We start from the raw sequence: 17054 nt of genomic DNA on the forward strand, positions 1-17054 counted from the left end.
GGCCTGTCCAAGCGCATCAGGCTTGTTGAGGGCGGGGGGTAACAAGCGGGCTCCTATGACTGTCAAAACAGAGCACGCGTCAAACAGCTGAGGAGCGCCTCTCCTAGCGCCTCTCCTCGCGCCGGCTAAAGGAGAGCCGACTGCCGCGACCTCATATTAACCTACGTAGGTCTATAGATCCCGTCGAGACGTATCCGCTCATCGAACAAGTAGATACCGTCCCCGGTGCACCGTTTAAATATATACTGACATATATTTAAATATTTATAAGCGGTTACTTTAAGATGAGTTGGACTACAGCGCTGTAACTCAAGACTTCAGCCCTGCAAAACACTAATGCGCTGTAGTTCTTCTAACTCTAACCAAGCGCTGTCATCCTAGATTTGTTTAATCAAAACACTTACGTATATTTTTTTTCTCCTGCCCGTTTGAGCGTGTTGCTGTAGCGGGTAGTTGACCTCTGCATTAGCGCTGCTGTGAGGTGCAGCAGGACGAACTCCTGACCCGTGACAGCCTTAATTAAGTGTCTCATTTTTCCTATTTTTCCCCCTGTAGCCTACATACCGCTAAGGCTAAATGTTGTATTTGTATTAATTTATATATTTTTTCTCTTCTTAGTTAGATTTTTTCTGTTCTTAGTTAGATGTTAACATTTCACACAGGCATACTGATAATAATAACCTCATATCCACACATCTGCAGAAACAACGCTGTTATAATATGAATTAATCGAATGTGAACGTTTAAAATTAGGCTGAATATGAAAAGCTTTTACAGTGCGAGCCAGACCCTTTTAATAATGAACAGCATGCCATCGAGGGTTAAATATTGATAGGACCACCTCCCCAGACTATGCAGTTTACCAACACATACACACACACACACACACACCGGTTAGGCCAGCCCTACCCCTGGCTAGGCCAGCCTATAGACCCAGCTCCATGTTGCTCGGTTGTTAGGTAGCCCGCAGAGCAGAAGTGTCGGCTGGCTTTCAAACACCTTCTCTGATGTAGGAATCATTTTAATGGATTCTTTTCAGTTCCTAATAGGTCTGCTGTGAACAGTTCCCTGTCTGTACTGTACATGATGTACGGAACCTTCCGCCTGGGAACCATGGGGATTAGATTCCAGCGTTGAATAGAATGCTGCCAGTGCAGTTAGCTGTCACTCGTCACTGCTGTTTACAGAAACTCTAAGTCTGGGTCTGTGTGTGTCTGGGTGTGTCTGCGTGTGTGTGTGTGAGGGGTGTTTATGTCAGTGGCGTGATCAATACCAAATGACTTTATAGCGCGTCATGAGATCATCACAGTTTCTGTGGAGACCCTGCTAGTCTGGATCACTCCTCTGATCGCCTGGGGGGCCCCTCATCCTCCCCATCCCCTGCCCCCTCATCCTCCCCCCCCCCCCCCCCCTCTGCCCCCTCATCCCCTCCATCCCCCCCCCCCCTGCCCCCTCATCCTCCTCCCCCCCCCCCTGCCCCCTCATCCTCCCCATCCCCCCTTCCCCTCTGCCCCCTCATCCTCCCCATCCCCCCCCCCTCTGCCCCCTCATCCTCCTCCCCCCCCCCCTCTGCCCCCTCATCCTCCTCCCCCCCCCCACTCTGCCCCCTCATCCCCCCCCCCCTCTGCCCCCTCATCCTCCCCATCCCCCCCCCCCCCTCTGCCCCCTCATCCTCCCCCCCCTGCCCCCTCATCCTCCCCATCCCCCCCACCCCCTCTGCCCCCTCATCCTCCCCATCCCCCCTTCCCCCTCCTCCACAGGCAGAGCATGGAGGCTGGCACCTGCTGTCACAACACAGCACCTTGATCTTCCTGTGCTCCTGCAGAGATGCAGCTTCAGCACCTCCAGTCACAGACGACTTGAAGAATGATAGAGATGGTGACCTTTCCAGGCCTACACACACACACACATTCTCACACACACACGCACACATTCTCACACACACACGCACACACACACACACATTCTCACACACACACACACACACACACATTCTCACACACGCACGCGCACGCACGCACGCACAGACACATCCTCACAGACACACACACACACATTCTCACACACACACGCACGCACACGCACGCACGCACAGACACATCCTCACAGACACACACACACACATTCTCACACACACACGCACGGGCACGCACGCACAGACACATCCTCACAGACACACACACACACATCCTCACACGCACACACAGACACATCCTCACAGACACACACAGACACATCCTCACAGACACACACAGACACATCCTCACACGCACACACAGACACATCCTCACACGCACACACAGACACATCCTCACACGCACACACACACACATCCTCACAGACACACACACAGGAGGTCTCCCCCTCTGGTTGGATGCCTCGTGGGGAGTCCTGCACCCTAAGCTGGAGTCTGCAGGGTCCTGCACCCTAAGCTGGAGTCTGCAGGGTCCTGCACCCTAAGCTGGAGTCTGCAGGGTCCTGCACCCTAAGCTGGAGTCTGCAGGGTCCTGCACCCTAAGCTGGAGTCTGCAGGGTCCTGCACCCTAAGCTGGAGTCTGCAGGGTCCTGCACCCTAAGCTGGAGTCTGCAGGGTCCTGGGGGAGAGCTCACAGAGGCTGCATGTTGTCTCCAAGCTGTTGACAGGAGGCTAGCACGGCAACAGGTGTGTGTGTGTGGGGTGTGTGTGTGCGGTATGTGTCTGTGGGTGTGTGTGGGGTGTGTGTGTGCGGTATGTGTCTGTGGGTGTGTGTGTGTGTGTGAGGGGGAGGACTGTCTGTCTTCAGGTAATTGCTCCAGATGAAGCTCTTGGCTCAACCAGAATAAGAAGGTTCTGCGGTGAGACACGTCTCCTACAGAGAGGCAGAGACACTGGTGAGACCAGGGAACAGGCGCTCTCTCTCTCTCTCTCTCTCTCTCTCTCTCTCTCTCTCTCTCTCTCTCTCTCTCTCTCTCTCTCTCTCCTCTCTGCCTCTCTGCCTCTCTGCCTCTCTCTGTTTCTGTCTGTCTCTGTCTGTCTATTTCTTGTCTCTACCAAACTCTGTCTGTTTAACTGTCTAACTGTCTGGCTGTCTAACTGTCTACCTGTCTAACTGGCTGGCTGTCTACATGTCTAACTGGCTGGCTGTCTAACTGTCTACCTGTCTATCTGGCTGGCTGTCTACCTGTCTACCTGTCTATCTGGCTGGCTGTCTAACTGTCTACCTGTCTATCTGGCTGGCTGTCTACCTGTCTACCTGTCTATCTGGCTGGCTGTCTACCTGTCTACCTGTCTATCTGGCTGGCTGGCTATATTAGGAGACAGAGCTGTAATCTATGTACTCTGCGGCAGGAATCATGTTAAGAGAATATGCAGGTTGAAATTAACACTATTTATTAACACTTTCATTAAGACTTTTTATTAATAACCCATTAATTTAGCGTAATCATTTTGATACAGATTGGTTTAGTTACCTGTTACTTTGATAAAATAGCTTTCAGTGTCAGTTGTTTTAAAGCTTCCTCATTTTCTCCCTGAAGCCTACATACCGCTAAGACTAAATGTTGGATTTGTATTTATTTATATATGTTTTCGATTGTTCATGTTAGTAGTCGTAGCACGCTCTCTTCTGAGTGATCATACATGTCACAGCTGTAAGAGACGGCAGGGAGGGCCCCCACACAGCCTCCACACAGCCCCCACACAGCCTCCACACAGCCCCCACACAGCCTCCACACAGCCCCCACACAGCCTCCACACAGCCCCCACACAGCCTCCACACAGCCCCCACACAGCCTCCAAACAGCCCCCACACAGCCTCCACACAGCCTCCAAACAGCCCCCACATAGCCTCCACACAGCCTCCAAACAGCCCCCACACAGCCTCCACACAGCCTCCAAACAGCCCCCACACAGCCTCCACACAGCCTCCAAACAGCCCCCACACAGCCCCCACACAGCATCCACACAGCCTCCACACAGCCCCCACACAGCCTCCACACAGCCTCCACAGCCCAGACACCCTCAGCTGTGTCAGTGGCTTCTTCAGTCCCCGGGGGTCGCCCAGGGGTCGCCCGGGGGTCGCCCGGGGGTCGCCCGGGGGTCGCCCAGGGGTTGTGTGTACCTGGGCGTGTTGCCCCCTCTCATAAACATCGCTCCAGTCAGCCACACGTCTGGTTGCCTACATGCTGTTACACATGAACATATTAAGAGCTTAAAAACCAGTTATCAGACCAGTATCCACAACATGACACAACCATCCTCTCAGCTCCACCAGCTGCAGATGGTCACCTGACCTGCAGAGATGCACACACAGAAAACCTTTCAAAATAACCTAGTTAACTGAGCAGAATCACACTGCCGTTCCCCACGGCTCAGGCCGTCCTCTCAGTGGGATTAAAGAAATAAACACAAAGGGTAGGATGGTTGCAAATGTACTCACTCAGGTCCACTACAGGGGATGGAAATGACCTGGCTCAAGTGGTGTTTGTGTGTGTGGGAGTTGAAGGTGTCCTGTATGAGCAGGTTGTGTTTTTGAAGCGGCGACTCCTCTCTCTAGTTTGGGTGCGCTGTCAGCTTCCCCCAGCCTGTCAGGGCCTCGTGAGCCTCAGGAGGCTTAATCCTCTCCTCTCCTTCCCGGTCCAGACGCATGAATCTCACCCATCAGGGCACAGCTGCGGGCTGCGAGTGACAGAATTTCTACGTTTGGCAGAGAGAAGGGATCTGGCCAGGATAAATATTTATTAGGATTCTGTGATTACTACTGTGCTGCTGCTGTCAGTCACCCACCTACCTCCCCCTCTTCCCCCTTCTGACCCCTACCCCCCCCCCTACCCCTCCTCCTCCTTCTGACCCCTACCCCTCCCCCTACCCCCCCTCCCCCTTCTGACCCCTCCCCCCCCCCTCCCCCTACCCCCCCCTTCCGCCCCCTACCTCCCCCCCCCCTCCCCCTACCTCCCCCCCCCCTCCCCCTACCTCCCCCCCCCTCCCCCCTCCCCTCACTTCAACTCCCCTGGCAGATGTCAGTTTATATCCTGCCCCCGCCAACGTCAACATGAGAGGGGTTGGCACCGACCACTGCCAGCCTTGACCCGTGCCTCGCCTCGGCAGGAGAGGCAGGAGGCTGCCTCGCCTCGGCAGGAGAGGCAGGAGGCTGTCTCGCCTCGGCAGGAGAGGCAGGAGGCTGCCTCGCCTCGGCAGGAGAGGCAGGAGGCTGCCTCGCCTCGGCAGGAGAGGCAGCCTCCAGGCAGCCTCGCCTCGGCAGGAGAGGCAGGAGGCTGCCTCGCCTCGGCAGGAGAGGCAGCCTCCAGGCAGCCTCGCCTCGTTAATTCTTCCTAAAAGGTCAGGGCCACGGGCGGCCATGTTTCTCACTGGACCTTTTTTTGGTTGTTTCTTTTTTTAGACCAGCTCTTGAACTGTGTGTGTGTGTATGAGTGTGTGTGTAAGAGTGTGTATATGAGTGTGTGTACACAGTTTCTGATCATACGTCAGCTGTGACGTCCTGCTCCAGTAGATGCTTGTGTCTGCGTATCTGCTCGCTCCGTATCGGCCTGCGTCTCCGGTCACTAGCCCCGCGCTGCTCGCTCTGGCCGTGGCGCCCGCTGACCTTAAGGTCGCTCTGGCAGCAGGCCCTCAGTTCTGACAGGAGCAGCGAACTGTGCTGAGAGGATCTTCCCGCCGGCTGGCCATGTGTCCCGTCAGCGCTGGTTAGTCTAATAAACGGCATTGGATCACCCCGGTGTTGTGGACTAACAGGGTGAACCAATGACAAACTGTGTTGGAGCCGGAGAGCTGTGACTGTCATGGGAACCTGCCTCTTTACACCCCAGACCTCCCCCCCTCTCCGCCCTCCTCCTCCCCCCTCCTCCCCCCTACCCTCCTCCCAGCCTAAACGCTAAAAGGCTCACCCTCAACTGCTGTCATTGCACATTATCCCTCATCTCCCGGCAACACACACATTCAGTACCCTCACACACACACACACACACACACCGAGAGACCAACTGTGATTTGCTGTCCGTGTGTCTGATGACTTTGACGTTAGGGAGGGTTGTGTTTCAACTGGATGTGACCTCTGAGTTGTAGGAGGGTCAGGAGGTCACATGTATCCTAGCGGAGGGCCGGGTGAGGGGGCCTGTTACCACAGGAGGGGAGTGTTACAGCCAGACTGGCTGTATCACTCCTGGGCTGGTTACCTCCTCTATCTCCTAGGCAGGAGAGACACAGAGAGACACAGAGAGACACAGAGACACAGAGAGACACAGAGAGACAGAGAGACACAGAGAGACACAGAGAGAGACAGAGAGACACAGAGAGACACAGAGAGACACAGAGAGAGACAGAGAGAGACAGAGAGACACAGAGAGACACAGAGACACAGAGAGACACAGAGAGACAGAGAGACACAGAGACACAGAGAGACAGAGAGACAGAGAGACACAGAGAGACAGAGAGAGACACAGAGAGACACAGAGACAGAGAGAGACACAGAGAGAGAGAGAGACAGAGAGAGGCCTTTCTTTCTCATCTGATGATGGGAGTTTTAGTGGGCTGTTTCAGAAGCTGCTTTAAAACATACCGCCGTGTTACATCATACTTGCAACATTACATATTTGTCCTCTGAAGCAAAGTTTTGTGCGAGTTACATAAGTTCAAAGTGAAATGAGACCGGATGTTCGACAAAAATTATTTCAAGACATAAATGTCCTTTGAATATTTTATCTTCAGAAAATCCCAGCAGCTGTTCCAAGGCAGACTCATGTTTAGGTTGCGTACTGTATACGTGCAAACTGAGTCACGTTTAACTGCGAGTAAAAGGGTCACGTGACCTGTTGCATTTCCTCCTTTGAATATAGATTGCGGAAAAAACGGAAAGACTGAACTTAGTGAGGTGCGTTTCCCTCAGAGACAGAACATCTACATGCTTTTGATTTGGATGTTGTCAGGATTGTAGCCATAGGAACTGCAGTTGACACGATTGCAGCTTCAGAAGCACCTGTTTCTCAGGATATCTAGGTAATCTGAGGAGGTGGGTCTGAACACAGTGTGGAGGTGGGTCTGAACACAGTGTGGAGGTGGGTCTGAACACAGAGGTGGAGGTGGGTCTGAACACAGTGTGGAGGTGGGTCTGAACACAGTGTGGAGGTGGGTCTGAACACAGAGGTGGAGGTGGGTCTGAACACAGTGTGGATGTGGGTCTGAACACAGAGGTGGAGGTGGATCTGAACACAGTGTGGAGGTGGGTCTGAACACAGTGTGGAGGTGGGTCTGAACACAGAGGTGGAGGTGGGTCTGAACACAGTGTGGATGTGGGTCTGAACACAGTGTGGATGTGGGTCTGAACACAGAGGTGGAGGTGGGTCTAAACACAGTGTGGAGGTGGGTCTGAACACAGTGTGGAGGTGGGTCTGAACACAGTGTGGATGTGGGTCTGAACACAGAGGTGGAGGTGGGTCTGAACACAGTGTGGATGTGGGTCTGAACACAGTGTGGATGTGGGTCTGAACACAGAGGTGGAGGTGGATCTGAACACAGTGTGGAGGTGGGTCTGAACACAGTGTGGATGTGGGTTTGAACACAGAGGTGGTCATCCCTGCTGCCTGTGACTGATCCTGTAGCAGCTTCATGTGTTAGAGTTTTTGTCATCAGTCTGACTTCTCAGGATAATCAATCTGGCAATTGAAGAATGTTTTTATAAACATGTTGTTGGTGTGTGTGGGGGAAATGGGAAGTCATGGTACTGTAGCGTGTCTACGCTACACTCTTAGGAATATATCTCTGTGTTTGTGAACAGTAAATAATACTGTACATTCCTCGTTTGTTTGACTTACTTGTATTTTTAGTTATTTTGCCATCAACACAGCCTGACTGGGTCGATCCAGCAGCCTAAATTTAGGGAAAGGGAACAAGATCTCGCTTCCATAGACCGAGCTGTGCTTCCTGTGTGCTGGAGATGTCGGGTGCACTTTATCTGCAAATGTGAGATAGTTCAAAACAGCTGGAGGTCTCTGCACATGTCGGGCAGACATCTTTAATCATATTTAATGGGCTTTATCTGAAGCTATTTTAAGTCGAGGGCTGATACCCTCAAATGCATGACAGCACCGAGGAGAAGGGATTGTTTTTAATGTGGATGGAAGGAGATAGTCACGTCTCTGCTGCCGGCCTGCTTGTGCTCTCCGCCAAGGAGACGCTCACAGATTAGAGTCTGAGCGTTAATCGGGCCATTTGTTCATGACCACAGCTTCTCTGATTGGGCTACAGTCAGCGCGCCTGGCCGGGTGGAGAGTGGAGACTCGCCCTCTGAGAGCCTGGAGACTGGCCCTCTGAGAGCCTGGAGACTGGCCCTCTGAGAGCCTGGAGACTGGCCCTCTGAGAGCCTGGAGACTGGCCCTCTGAGAGCCTGGAGACTGGCCCTCTGAGAGCCTGGAGACTGGCCCTCTGAGAGCCTGGAGACTGGCCCTCTGAGTTTGCAGTCTCCGAGCACTATTAAGAAAAGAGGCAACTTCAGAACTTCTCCTGGCAGAGGGGTTTTCCCCAAACTTGCTGTGAACCCTCCTCCACCCCCCCCTCCTCCACTCCGCCCCCCCTCCTCCACTCCCCCCCCCCCTCCTCCACTCCCCCCCCCCCTCCTCCACTCCCCCCCCCTCCTCCACTCCCCCCCTCCTCCACTCCCCCCCCCCCCCTCCTCCACTCCCCCCCCCCTCCTCCACTCCCCCCCTCCTCCACTCCCCCCCATCCCCCCTGCCCTCCCTCCCCCCCCTCGTCCCCCCACACCTCCCTCCCCCTCCCTTGCTACTTCTTCCACTCTGTGGTTTGGAATGCAGAGTTAACAGATTTAAAAGGCCCCCAAGGTTTGCATAGTCTCTGTTAATCTATTTTAATGTGTCAAAAAGCCTTTCTTGGGAATCTCTGAGAATTTTCACACTTAAGTTGTTTGCAAAGTCAGTCTGAATTACAGTGGAGGAGAAAACTTTTAAAGGGTATTTCTGTGTGTGTGTGTGTGTGTGTACCGTTCAAGTGAGAGACTAAGGAGAGAGAGAGAGAGAGAGAGAGAGAGAGAGAGGGGGTAAATATGCAATATACTGTACAAGGTTAATTCCTTCTTTTTCACTGTAAGTGTGTTTGTGTGTGTGTGTCAGTGAAGAGTTCTAATGTTAGAACAGGGCTCATGGGGTCATCATGCCCCCAGGCCCGGTCAGCACAACATGTTCCAGTCTCAGAGGGCTTCAAGAAAAAAGGAATACAAAATAAAAGCTAAAACACAATTGAGAAATAACAAACAACCATCTGTCCTCCTCCCTTGGGAGAAGGTGACAGTTGCCAAGTTTACCCACAGTAGCAGAGCTTCTGGGAAACATCAGTGCTTGATCCTGGCAGAGCTGTTGACGACCTGAGGGCTCCGTCCCTGGACCCCGGGCCCAGCTCAACCCTGGTCCCTGAACGACCACACTCACACACTCCGACGTGATTAAGAGTTTCTCGTGGTCTCGCTTGGTGTTGTCTTACCCATAGAACAGGGTGAGAACATATCTGAGACTGAACAGGCTCTCTGTGGAGGCCTCGTGAACCCTCGACCCAGGACTGAGAAACATTGTCTTGTCCCGCTGTGTGTGTGCCTGGCGTGTGCTTGGCATGTGCTCGGCGTGTGTTTGATGTGTGCTTGGCGTGTGCTTGGTGTGTGCCTGGCGTGTGCTTGGCGTGTGCCTGGCGTGTGCTTGGTGTGTGCTTGGCGTGTGCTTGGCGTGTGCCTGGTGTGTGCTTGGTGTGTGCTTGGCGTGTGCTTGGCGTGTGCCTGGCGTGTGCTTGGCGTGTGTCTGGCGTGTGCCTGGCGTGTGCTTGGTGTGTGCATGGTGTGGCTGTGTCGTGTTTTTTCCTGTTATTTGATTAAGACCAGTGACATAATTAGGGACCTGTACTGGACTCATAAACCCTTCAGGTAATCTCTGTTCTAATCTGGCCAAACACTCGTCCTCTGAATGACGGCTGTTCTGGAGCTGTGAAGATGAGAAACTTGTGATCTTGTTGAAAACGTATTCATTTGAATAACCTGAAGAAAAAAGGAAAATCTTCCCTCTTCAACTGGACTTTGTGAGACTCTGAAGCTCCTTCACCTCAGAACTGATTTGAATTTGTTCTCTTCATCTAATTGGTGGAAAACGCGCCATGACGATGTAATTATTTTGAGGGGCCGATTTGCATTTTCAGTGCTTTGCTAAGTAAATGTTAGGTTTTAAGGCCTTTATAGATAAATTAATAATCTAGAGTATTTAAAGACCATGAAACATTTAAATTGAGTAATTTCACTTCCTGAAGGGCATATTTGATTTTTTTTCCATACATATGCAGACAGACACACTTGTTAATAAACATCAGCTCTAATCACTGAGACAGGGATTGGGGTTAAAGCGTGAAATCTTTCGGGGTGTGTTGTTTCCCGCTCCTCTGGGCCTTGTCTGGGTCTGATCATGGAGAACGCAAGGGGCGTGGTTTCACTTTTTTTTACATTTTTTTTTTTTACATGTATTTTACAGCATTTCTGCATGGGACAGATCATTGAAGATGGACAGGGAGATGAGAGAGAGAGAGAGGGAGAGAGGGAGGGAGAGAGAGAGAGGGAGGGAGGGAGAGAGGGAGAGAGGGAGAGAGAGAGAGAGAGAGAGAGGGAGGGGGGGGAGGGGGAGGGGACATGCAGGGAATGGCCCAGGCTGGATCTGAACCTCAGCCTGCATGGTACACACACTCATGCTGTGAGCCACCGGGCAGATCCTGGCTGTGGTGCTCTGAGGTTGTCAGATCAGTTCATCTATTGAACTCATGAAATGATTTGTGGTCCGAGTGCCAAGGAAGACCTGTGTTACCTGCCCCTACCTGCCCCTACCTGCCCTTACCTGCCCCTACACGCCCCTACCTGCCCCTACACGCCCCTACCTGCCCCTACACGCCCCTACCTGCTCCTACACGCCCTTACCTGCCCCTACCTGCCCCTACACGCCCCTACCTGCCCCTACCTGCCCTTACCTGCCCCTACACGCCCCTACCTGCCCTTACCTGCCCCTACACGCCCCTACCTGCTCCTACACGCCCCTACCTGCCCCTACACGCCCCTACCTGCCCTTACACGCCCCTACTTGCCCTTACCTGCCCTTACCTGCCCCTACCTGCCCTTACCTGCCCTTACCTGCCCCTGGTAAACAAACAACCATGACACAGACAACCAGGCTATAACTGTATACAACAGACTTCTCAACAGGCCCAGTTGTAAAATGCTCTTAAGAAACAATCAGAAACAAGGGATTTTCTGTGCTCTACTAGTACAGCAAAACTAGTAATTGAGTCTTGAGTCTGATTTTTTCTCCTTCAGGCAGTAACCTAATAAGACCCAGCAAGGTTAATGACAGACCCTTTTTAGGCCGTCTGAGAGTCTGACACTAATAGGAACTGGTTGAGCAACACAGAGCAGAGAGGCAGAGTAGAGGCAGATGTGGTTCATCACAGAGCAGAGAGGCAGAGTAGAGGCAGACAGTTGAGGCAGGTCCCTTGTGTTACGCAGTCTGGGCTTGCAGCTACAGAAGGCTGTGTGTGAGTGTGTGTGTGTGTGTGTGTGTGTGTGTGAGTGTGTGTGTGTGTGTGTGTGTGTGTGTGTGAGTGTGTGTGTGTATTCAGCTGCAAAGAGAAGATGTTACATACTGCTACAGGACATGCTGGACTCCACCCAGACAGAGTCCCAGAGAGTGTGTGTGTGTGTGTGTGAGGAGTGAGGAGAGCTCTGTGTGTGTCTCTTCAGGGTCCTCTTCCCAGGAACACCGGCACCACAAATCAGGGTGATTTAGCTGTGCGTCTCGTCTCCAGGGCTGAGTCAGCACAGCAGCCCCTCACCTCGCCAGCTACACGTCAGGGTGGCCTCCGCCAAACAATTTATCCTCTCGCAGCCTGCTTTATTATCTCCGCTCTGCCTGGGTCCGGCCGGGCTGTGGCAGAGCTCTGCTGTCGAGGTAGCCCCGCCATCGATTCCAAAGAGGCAGGCTGGATAATTACTGGGGTGTAAGCCACGCTGTCAATAAACAGCATGGAATCCTGGATGGGCTCAGGGGAGGGAGGAGGCTTGTGGAATTCTGCTTTTCAGGTTGCGTGACCTGTAGTCCAAAACTTGACTTTGGACCGAATTTGTTTAGAGAATGCTGTTCTGAGTCAGACTCTGAGTCATCCCTCCTGTTTTCATCTGCCGGTTTGTGACTTTGAGACAGATTTTATTTGCAGTAATAAACGGGTTACAAAGTTCAGAATGAAGGTAGTTTGGACGTAAAGGTTACCACTGTGCCCTCTTGTTTGCAGAACTCTGGAGTCCCGGCCGTCACCAGTCCCAACGCTGCTGTGACGGGTTACAAGCGCATGGTCATCCCCACCCAGCCCCCCCTGACAGCCACCCTGAAGTCTACCCCCAAGACCCCCGCCCCTGCCTCCTCCACCCCCCCCTCCTCTGCCAGCCCCGTGCCCAAGCCCCAGCCCCAGCCGGTCCCAGCCTCCTCCACCCCCCCCTCCTCTGCCAGCCCCGTGCCCAAGCCCCAGCCCCAGCCGGTCCCAGCCTCCTACGCCACCGCCTCCACCCCCAGCCAGCCCACCTTCAACGTCCAGGTGCGCTCCTCCCAGCCCGGGCCCCAGCACCAGGCCCCAGGGAACCACCCCTTCGCGCCGCAGCCCGCCCGTGGTCCGGCCCAGCCCCGGGGCCCTGACTTCGCCTTCGGGCCCCCCCAGCCAGGCTTTGCCCCCGTGCCCCAGAGCATCTACCAGGACCAGCCCGCCCATGGAGGACCCCCGGCCGCCTGGAGGCCTGATGGTCCCCCCAGCCAGGCCTACCCACCATCGGGCCCCCTCAGCCAGGCCTACCCACCATCGGGCCCCAAGAAGACCTACATCACCGACCCCCCGGCCAGCCTGGCCCCCTACAGCTCCGGGCCACTGCCTCCACACAAGGTCAGAAGGGTTATAAACAGCTTGATAGAAACATCACAGAAGGGTTATAAACAGCTTGATAGAAACATCACAGAAGGGTTATAAACAGCTTGATATAAACATCCCAGGTGATGTCAGTAGCTCACATATTGTGAGCTTTTATGAATCATAAATAAGGTGGTGTTCTGGTTGTTGTTGTTGAATACCAATTATGACACAACAAGTGATGTTTTATTATAAGCGATGATGAAAATGCACCCGACCATCTTTATGAAACAGGATTTTTCTTCTTGGTTCATAGCCATCTCTGCTCATGCATTTATGCATGAAGGAGAATACATTGCAGAGCATTGAGGCTGTGTGTGTGTGTGTGTGTGTGTTGTTTGTATGTCTGAGTGTGTGTGTTTGGGTAATTTAATGTGTGTGTACATGCAGTTTGTTTGTGCTTTAATTGCTTTCGATGGCAATGCAACAGGGAGATTCTTCTTCTTACCGTCCTTCGTTGAAATGCTTAGAATAAACAGTTGTTTTAACCTTTATGAATTATTAACAGGTCTTTCCTGTAGGGGTTTACACCATCTGACTACATCTGTCTCATGTAAGGCGGAGTTTAACTTCACCTTCAAGCACTGGGCATCTGTGCTCATTTCTAAGTTATCTAACGCTGAAACGTCATACCTGATCATTCAGTTGGAGTAGATTCTTATTTTTGCTCCACAAATCAGAGCTGTGCAGTTTGTATCTGAAATGTGTTCCACGATGCTCAGTAGAGCCACACTCCAGGCGTTTACTATGAGCCTTCAGATAACTTTGTCAGTGGGGAAAAGAGAAGTTAGTCTGGGATTGGACTGTGGTCTGACGTCCATGAAATAAGGATGAAACGGTTCAGAGAACGGCAGAAAACCCCCAGGAGTTCCCTGAGGCCCGTTTGAGGGGCGTCAGATGTCTTGTGGAAAAGGATCCATCCCTTCTCGTAATGTAGTGTCACCACAGAAGAAGAAGGAGCTAACTGTGGATGTGAGGGTGAACCAGGAACAGGATGTCTCCTGTCTGACTTCCTGCCTTCAGCACAACTTCTAGGTCACTTCATCTGGCGCTCTGAATTCTACAAAAGGAACACATTCTCTTACCTTGAGGCTTCAGAAAAACAGTTATCCTTTTTAATCTCTCCAAGAATATCTGGTCTTTCGCAATTCCCCTCAGGGTGCAAAACATCGAGTCACATCACAGGAAGGCAAAACTCTATTGATATGGCGGAGGTGATGTGATTTCAAGTGACAGGCTGCTTATAGTGTTTTCTCCTAAGTCACAGTCTGGCAGGTTTTGTTTCCTCGGCGGCTGACGTTTCCTGCGGATCAAAGCTTCTCTCTGCAACAGCCTGAACACAGCAGGCAGGAGACACCGAACACAGAGTCTGGAACAAGCCTGCGAGTTCTGGAAAACAATGTTTGATGTCCGTTTTATTTGGTCCTGTGGGCTTTAAACCAGCTCTGAGGTCAGGATGGTGGAAGGACCTCACCTGGTCGGACCTGGGTGTCGAGCATGAGGGAGGAGCGCTGAGGCCGTGCCTCTGGAGCACTGAGGCCGTGCCTCTGGAGCGCTGAGGCCGTGTCTCTGGAGCGCTGAGGCAGTGTCTCTGGAGCACTGAGGCCGTGTCTCTGGAGCACTGAGGCCGTGCCTCTGGAGCACTGAGGCTGTGTCTCTGGAGCACTGAGGCCGTGTCTCTGGAGCGCTGAAGCCGTGTCTCTGGAGCGCTGAGGCCGTGCCTCTGGAGCACTGAGGCAGTGTCTCTGGAGCGCAGGAGGCAGTGTCTCTGGAGCGCTGAGGCAGTGTCTCTGGAGCACTGAGGCCGTGTCTCTGGAGCGCTGAGGCTGTGTCTCTGGAGCACTGAGGCCGTGCCTCTGGAGCGCTGAGGCAGTGTCTCTGGAGCGCAGGAGGCAGTGTCTCTGGAGAGCAGGAGGCAGTGTCTCTGGAGCGCTGAGGCAGTGTCTCTGAGGCCTCTGTTGTGCTCTCAACACACTCAGCAGCTGAAGATCTCTGGAAAGTACCAAGCCCTTGAGTTTGTTATAATTCAAGGATTTTATGCTCCCTCAAAACACAAACAGTGCTGCTCGGCCTTTGGGAATAGCTCATCAAGGACTGTATTTTACTAAATACAAATTAGATTGAACATTGCGGCAAGCATCTTTATGTATTAAAGAAAACTAATTAATTTTGTTCAAAACAAAAGTGTACATATTGCTTGAAAAGAGTGCGTCAGTCCCAGTGTGGTGTATTTTTACGAATACAAAAGGTGGCGTTTAATAGATTTGTGAACATCTCTTTGATTTCAGATAAAAGCAAATCTTTCATTATGCTATATTATGTGCTATATATGTATTTTAGTTTCATTCCTAAGAATATATCCATGTGTGCCAAGTGGGATCCGCTGCCCCCCCCCCCCCCCTGTGGTTTCCACTGTAGTCTCATGCTCTGCATCCAGATGGAAACCAGAGAGACCCGACAAGCCTTGGTGCCCTGAATGACCTCCTACTGATGGTTCTACACCCTCCATATTTTAGCACTAATCTGTTTTTCTGTTTATTTGAACCCTATATATTGCAATGCTTTCACGCCATAATGCCAGAATGGGGCAGAAATACAATATGAAAGCCAGATTAGAGTGAAAGGGAAATCCGGCAATCTGGTTGACCTGATGTCATGACATTTTGGTAACCTTACACACAAACAGTGCTAAATCTACTTATGAAAGTGGGTGGTGCTTTCGTTAATCTGTTGTGTAAATACTGGGCAATTTATAGTTCAGTTCAGATATTTTCTTATAATCATGTCCAAAATGATGTCCAGTTGCTCCAGTTAATCATAAATTTATGTAATGCTCAGTTGGGGGTCTATGATTTGGATTGAATACTTTATTAACAAGTTAATTTCCCATAATTGAGAGCATTCATCGAAGGGTTATGTCATTAGAAGTCTGAAATCGACTCTTGGGCCCAAATGCCAAAGATGCAAACTGTTCTCTGATTGGTTGGGGCTGCCCAGCACCCTCCCACCATTGGCCGGTTCTTGGCGATGTGGAGCGAAGGTATAAGTACTGCTTTTCACATCAACAAGGCTCAAGGACACTTAATTACCCAAATCCGCCAGCTCGCGTTTGATCTCCATTGTAGAAAAAAAATTAACAGATTTCATGGCTGCCGGTTAATGTAACAATTTCCACGAGTCTCTTCCATCTCTCCCGAAATTGGAAGAAGGCTAAGCTGGATGAAGCCTTCTGTTATTCCTGAGCTTGAGTGACATTTGACAGGGGGGATTATTTTGAACTGCTCAATCCCTGCTGGCAGATAAAGCCCCTGAGAAGGTCAGCGATGGTTTCAGCTGTCAAACACTCCAGTTCAGATGTCTGGGGCCCCTCGACGCCCCCTGAAGCTGCAGCCATTTTGCTTTTTGACCGACGCGAGCACATATACATACGTCCGTGTCAGCACTCGCCTGAAATAGTCCCGTTTGCGTGGTTGCTTTTTAGACCTGGCCTCGTTGTGGCAAACTCTGCACAGCATTTCTCCAACGCCTGAGACTTCAGACTGAGGGGGTCAGCGCTGGCACAGTAAGGCAGTTTCTTCACAGAACCTTGAAAGCTTAGTGTTGCTCTGGGCAACAAACACACACATCAACATGGGGAACCAGACACACGCAGAACTGGAGCGCTGCAGACTGAAAGTATCGCCAGTTATAACCTGTTTACAGCGAGCGTGTTAACATGTAGCCTGCGTGCTTCCCAGCATGCATTGCGCATGCCCCGTTTTCTCTTTCGTCCGAAGGGAAAACTGGATCGTCTCATCTTCGCCTGACGCACCTCGTGTGACCTCCGCTCCCAGCCTGAGTCAGGGATCCCAAGGAGCTGCTTGACCCAGTTGTAGCGTCAGTAACCCCGGCTTCACTCATCCAGAGGGCATTCCTGTCTAGTGCAGGGTTACTGGAGGCCTTAAACACAGATCAGAGGGCAGTAAGTCACCTCAGGGCCAACTAACCTGTCATGTTATCATGCAGACATATGGCTTGTGACGGCTTGGCCTTTGCCATGAGAGTGTCTCCTGACTCCACACAAATAACACTTATCGCCTGG

At 52.1% G+C, this 17054-nt stretch overlaps 1 protein-coding gene across 1 annotated transcript in view; it reads left to right on the forward strand.

The window, feature by feature from the left end:
• The window catches only part of lpp (LIM domain containing preferred translocation partner in lipoma), a gene marked incomplete at its 3' end in the record, with an annotated part of 68520 nt that extends 55570 nt beyond the window's left edge, over positions 1 to 12950 (forward strand). Inside the window, 1 exon segment of the mRNA XM_067229797.1 lies at positions 12311 to 12950. Within this exon segment, the coding sequence (XP_067085898.1) occupies positions 12311 to 12950 (640 nt within the window).
• Positions 12951 to 17054: the final 4104 nt, after the last annotated feature.

This window comes from Osmerus mordax, chromosome 26 (assembly GCF_038355195.1).
Source record: "Osmerus mordax isolate fOsmMor3 chromosome 26, fOsmMor3.pri, whole genome shotgun sequence".
Lineage (NCBI taxonomy): Eukaryota > Metazoa > Chordata > Actinopteri > Osmeriformes > Osmeridae > Osmerus > Osmerus mordax.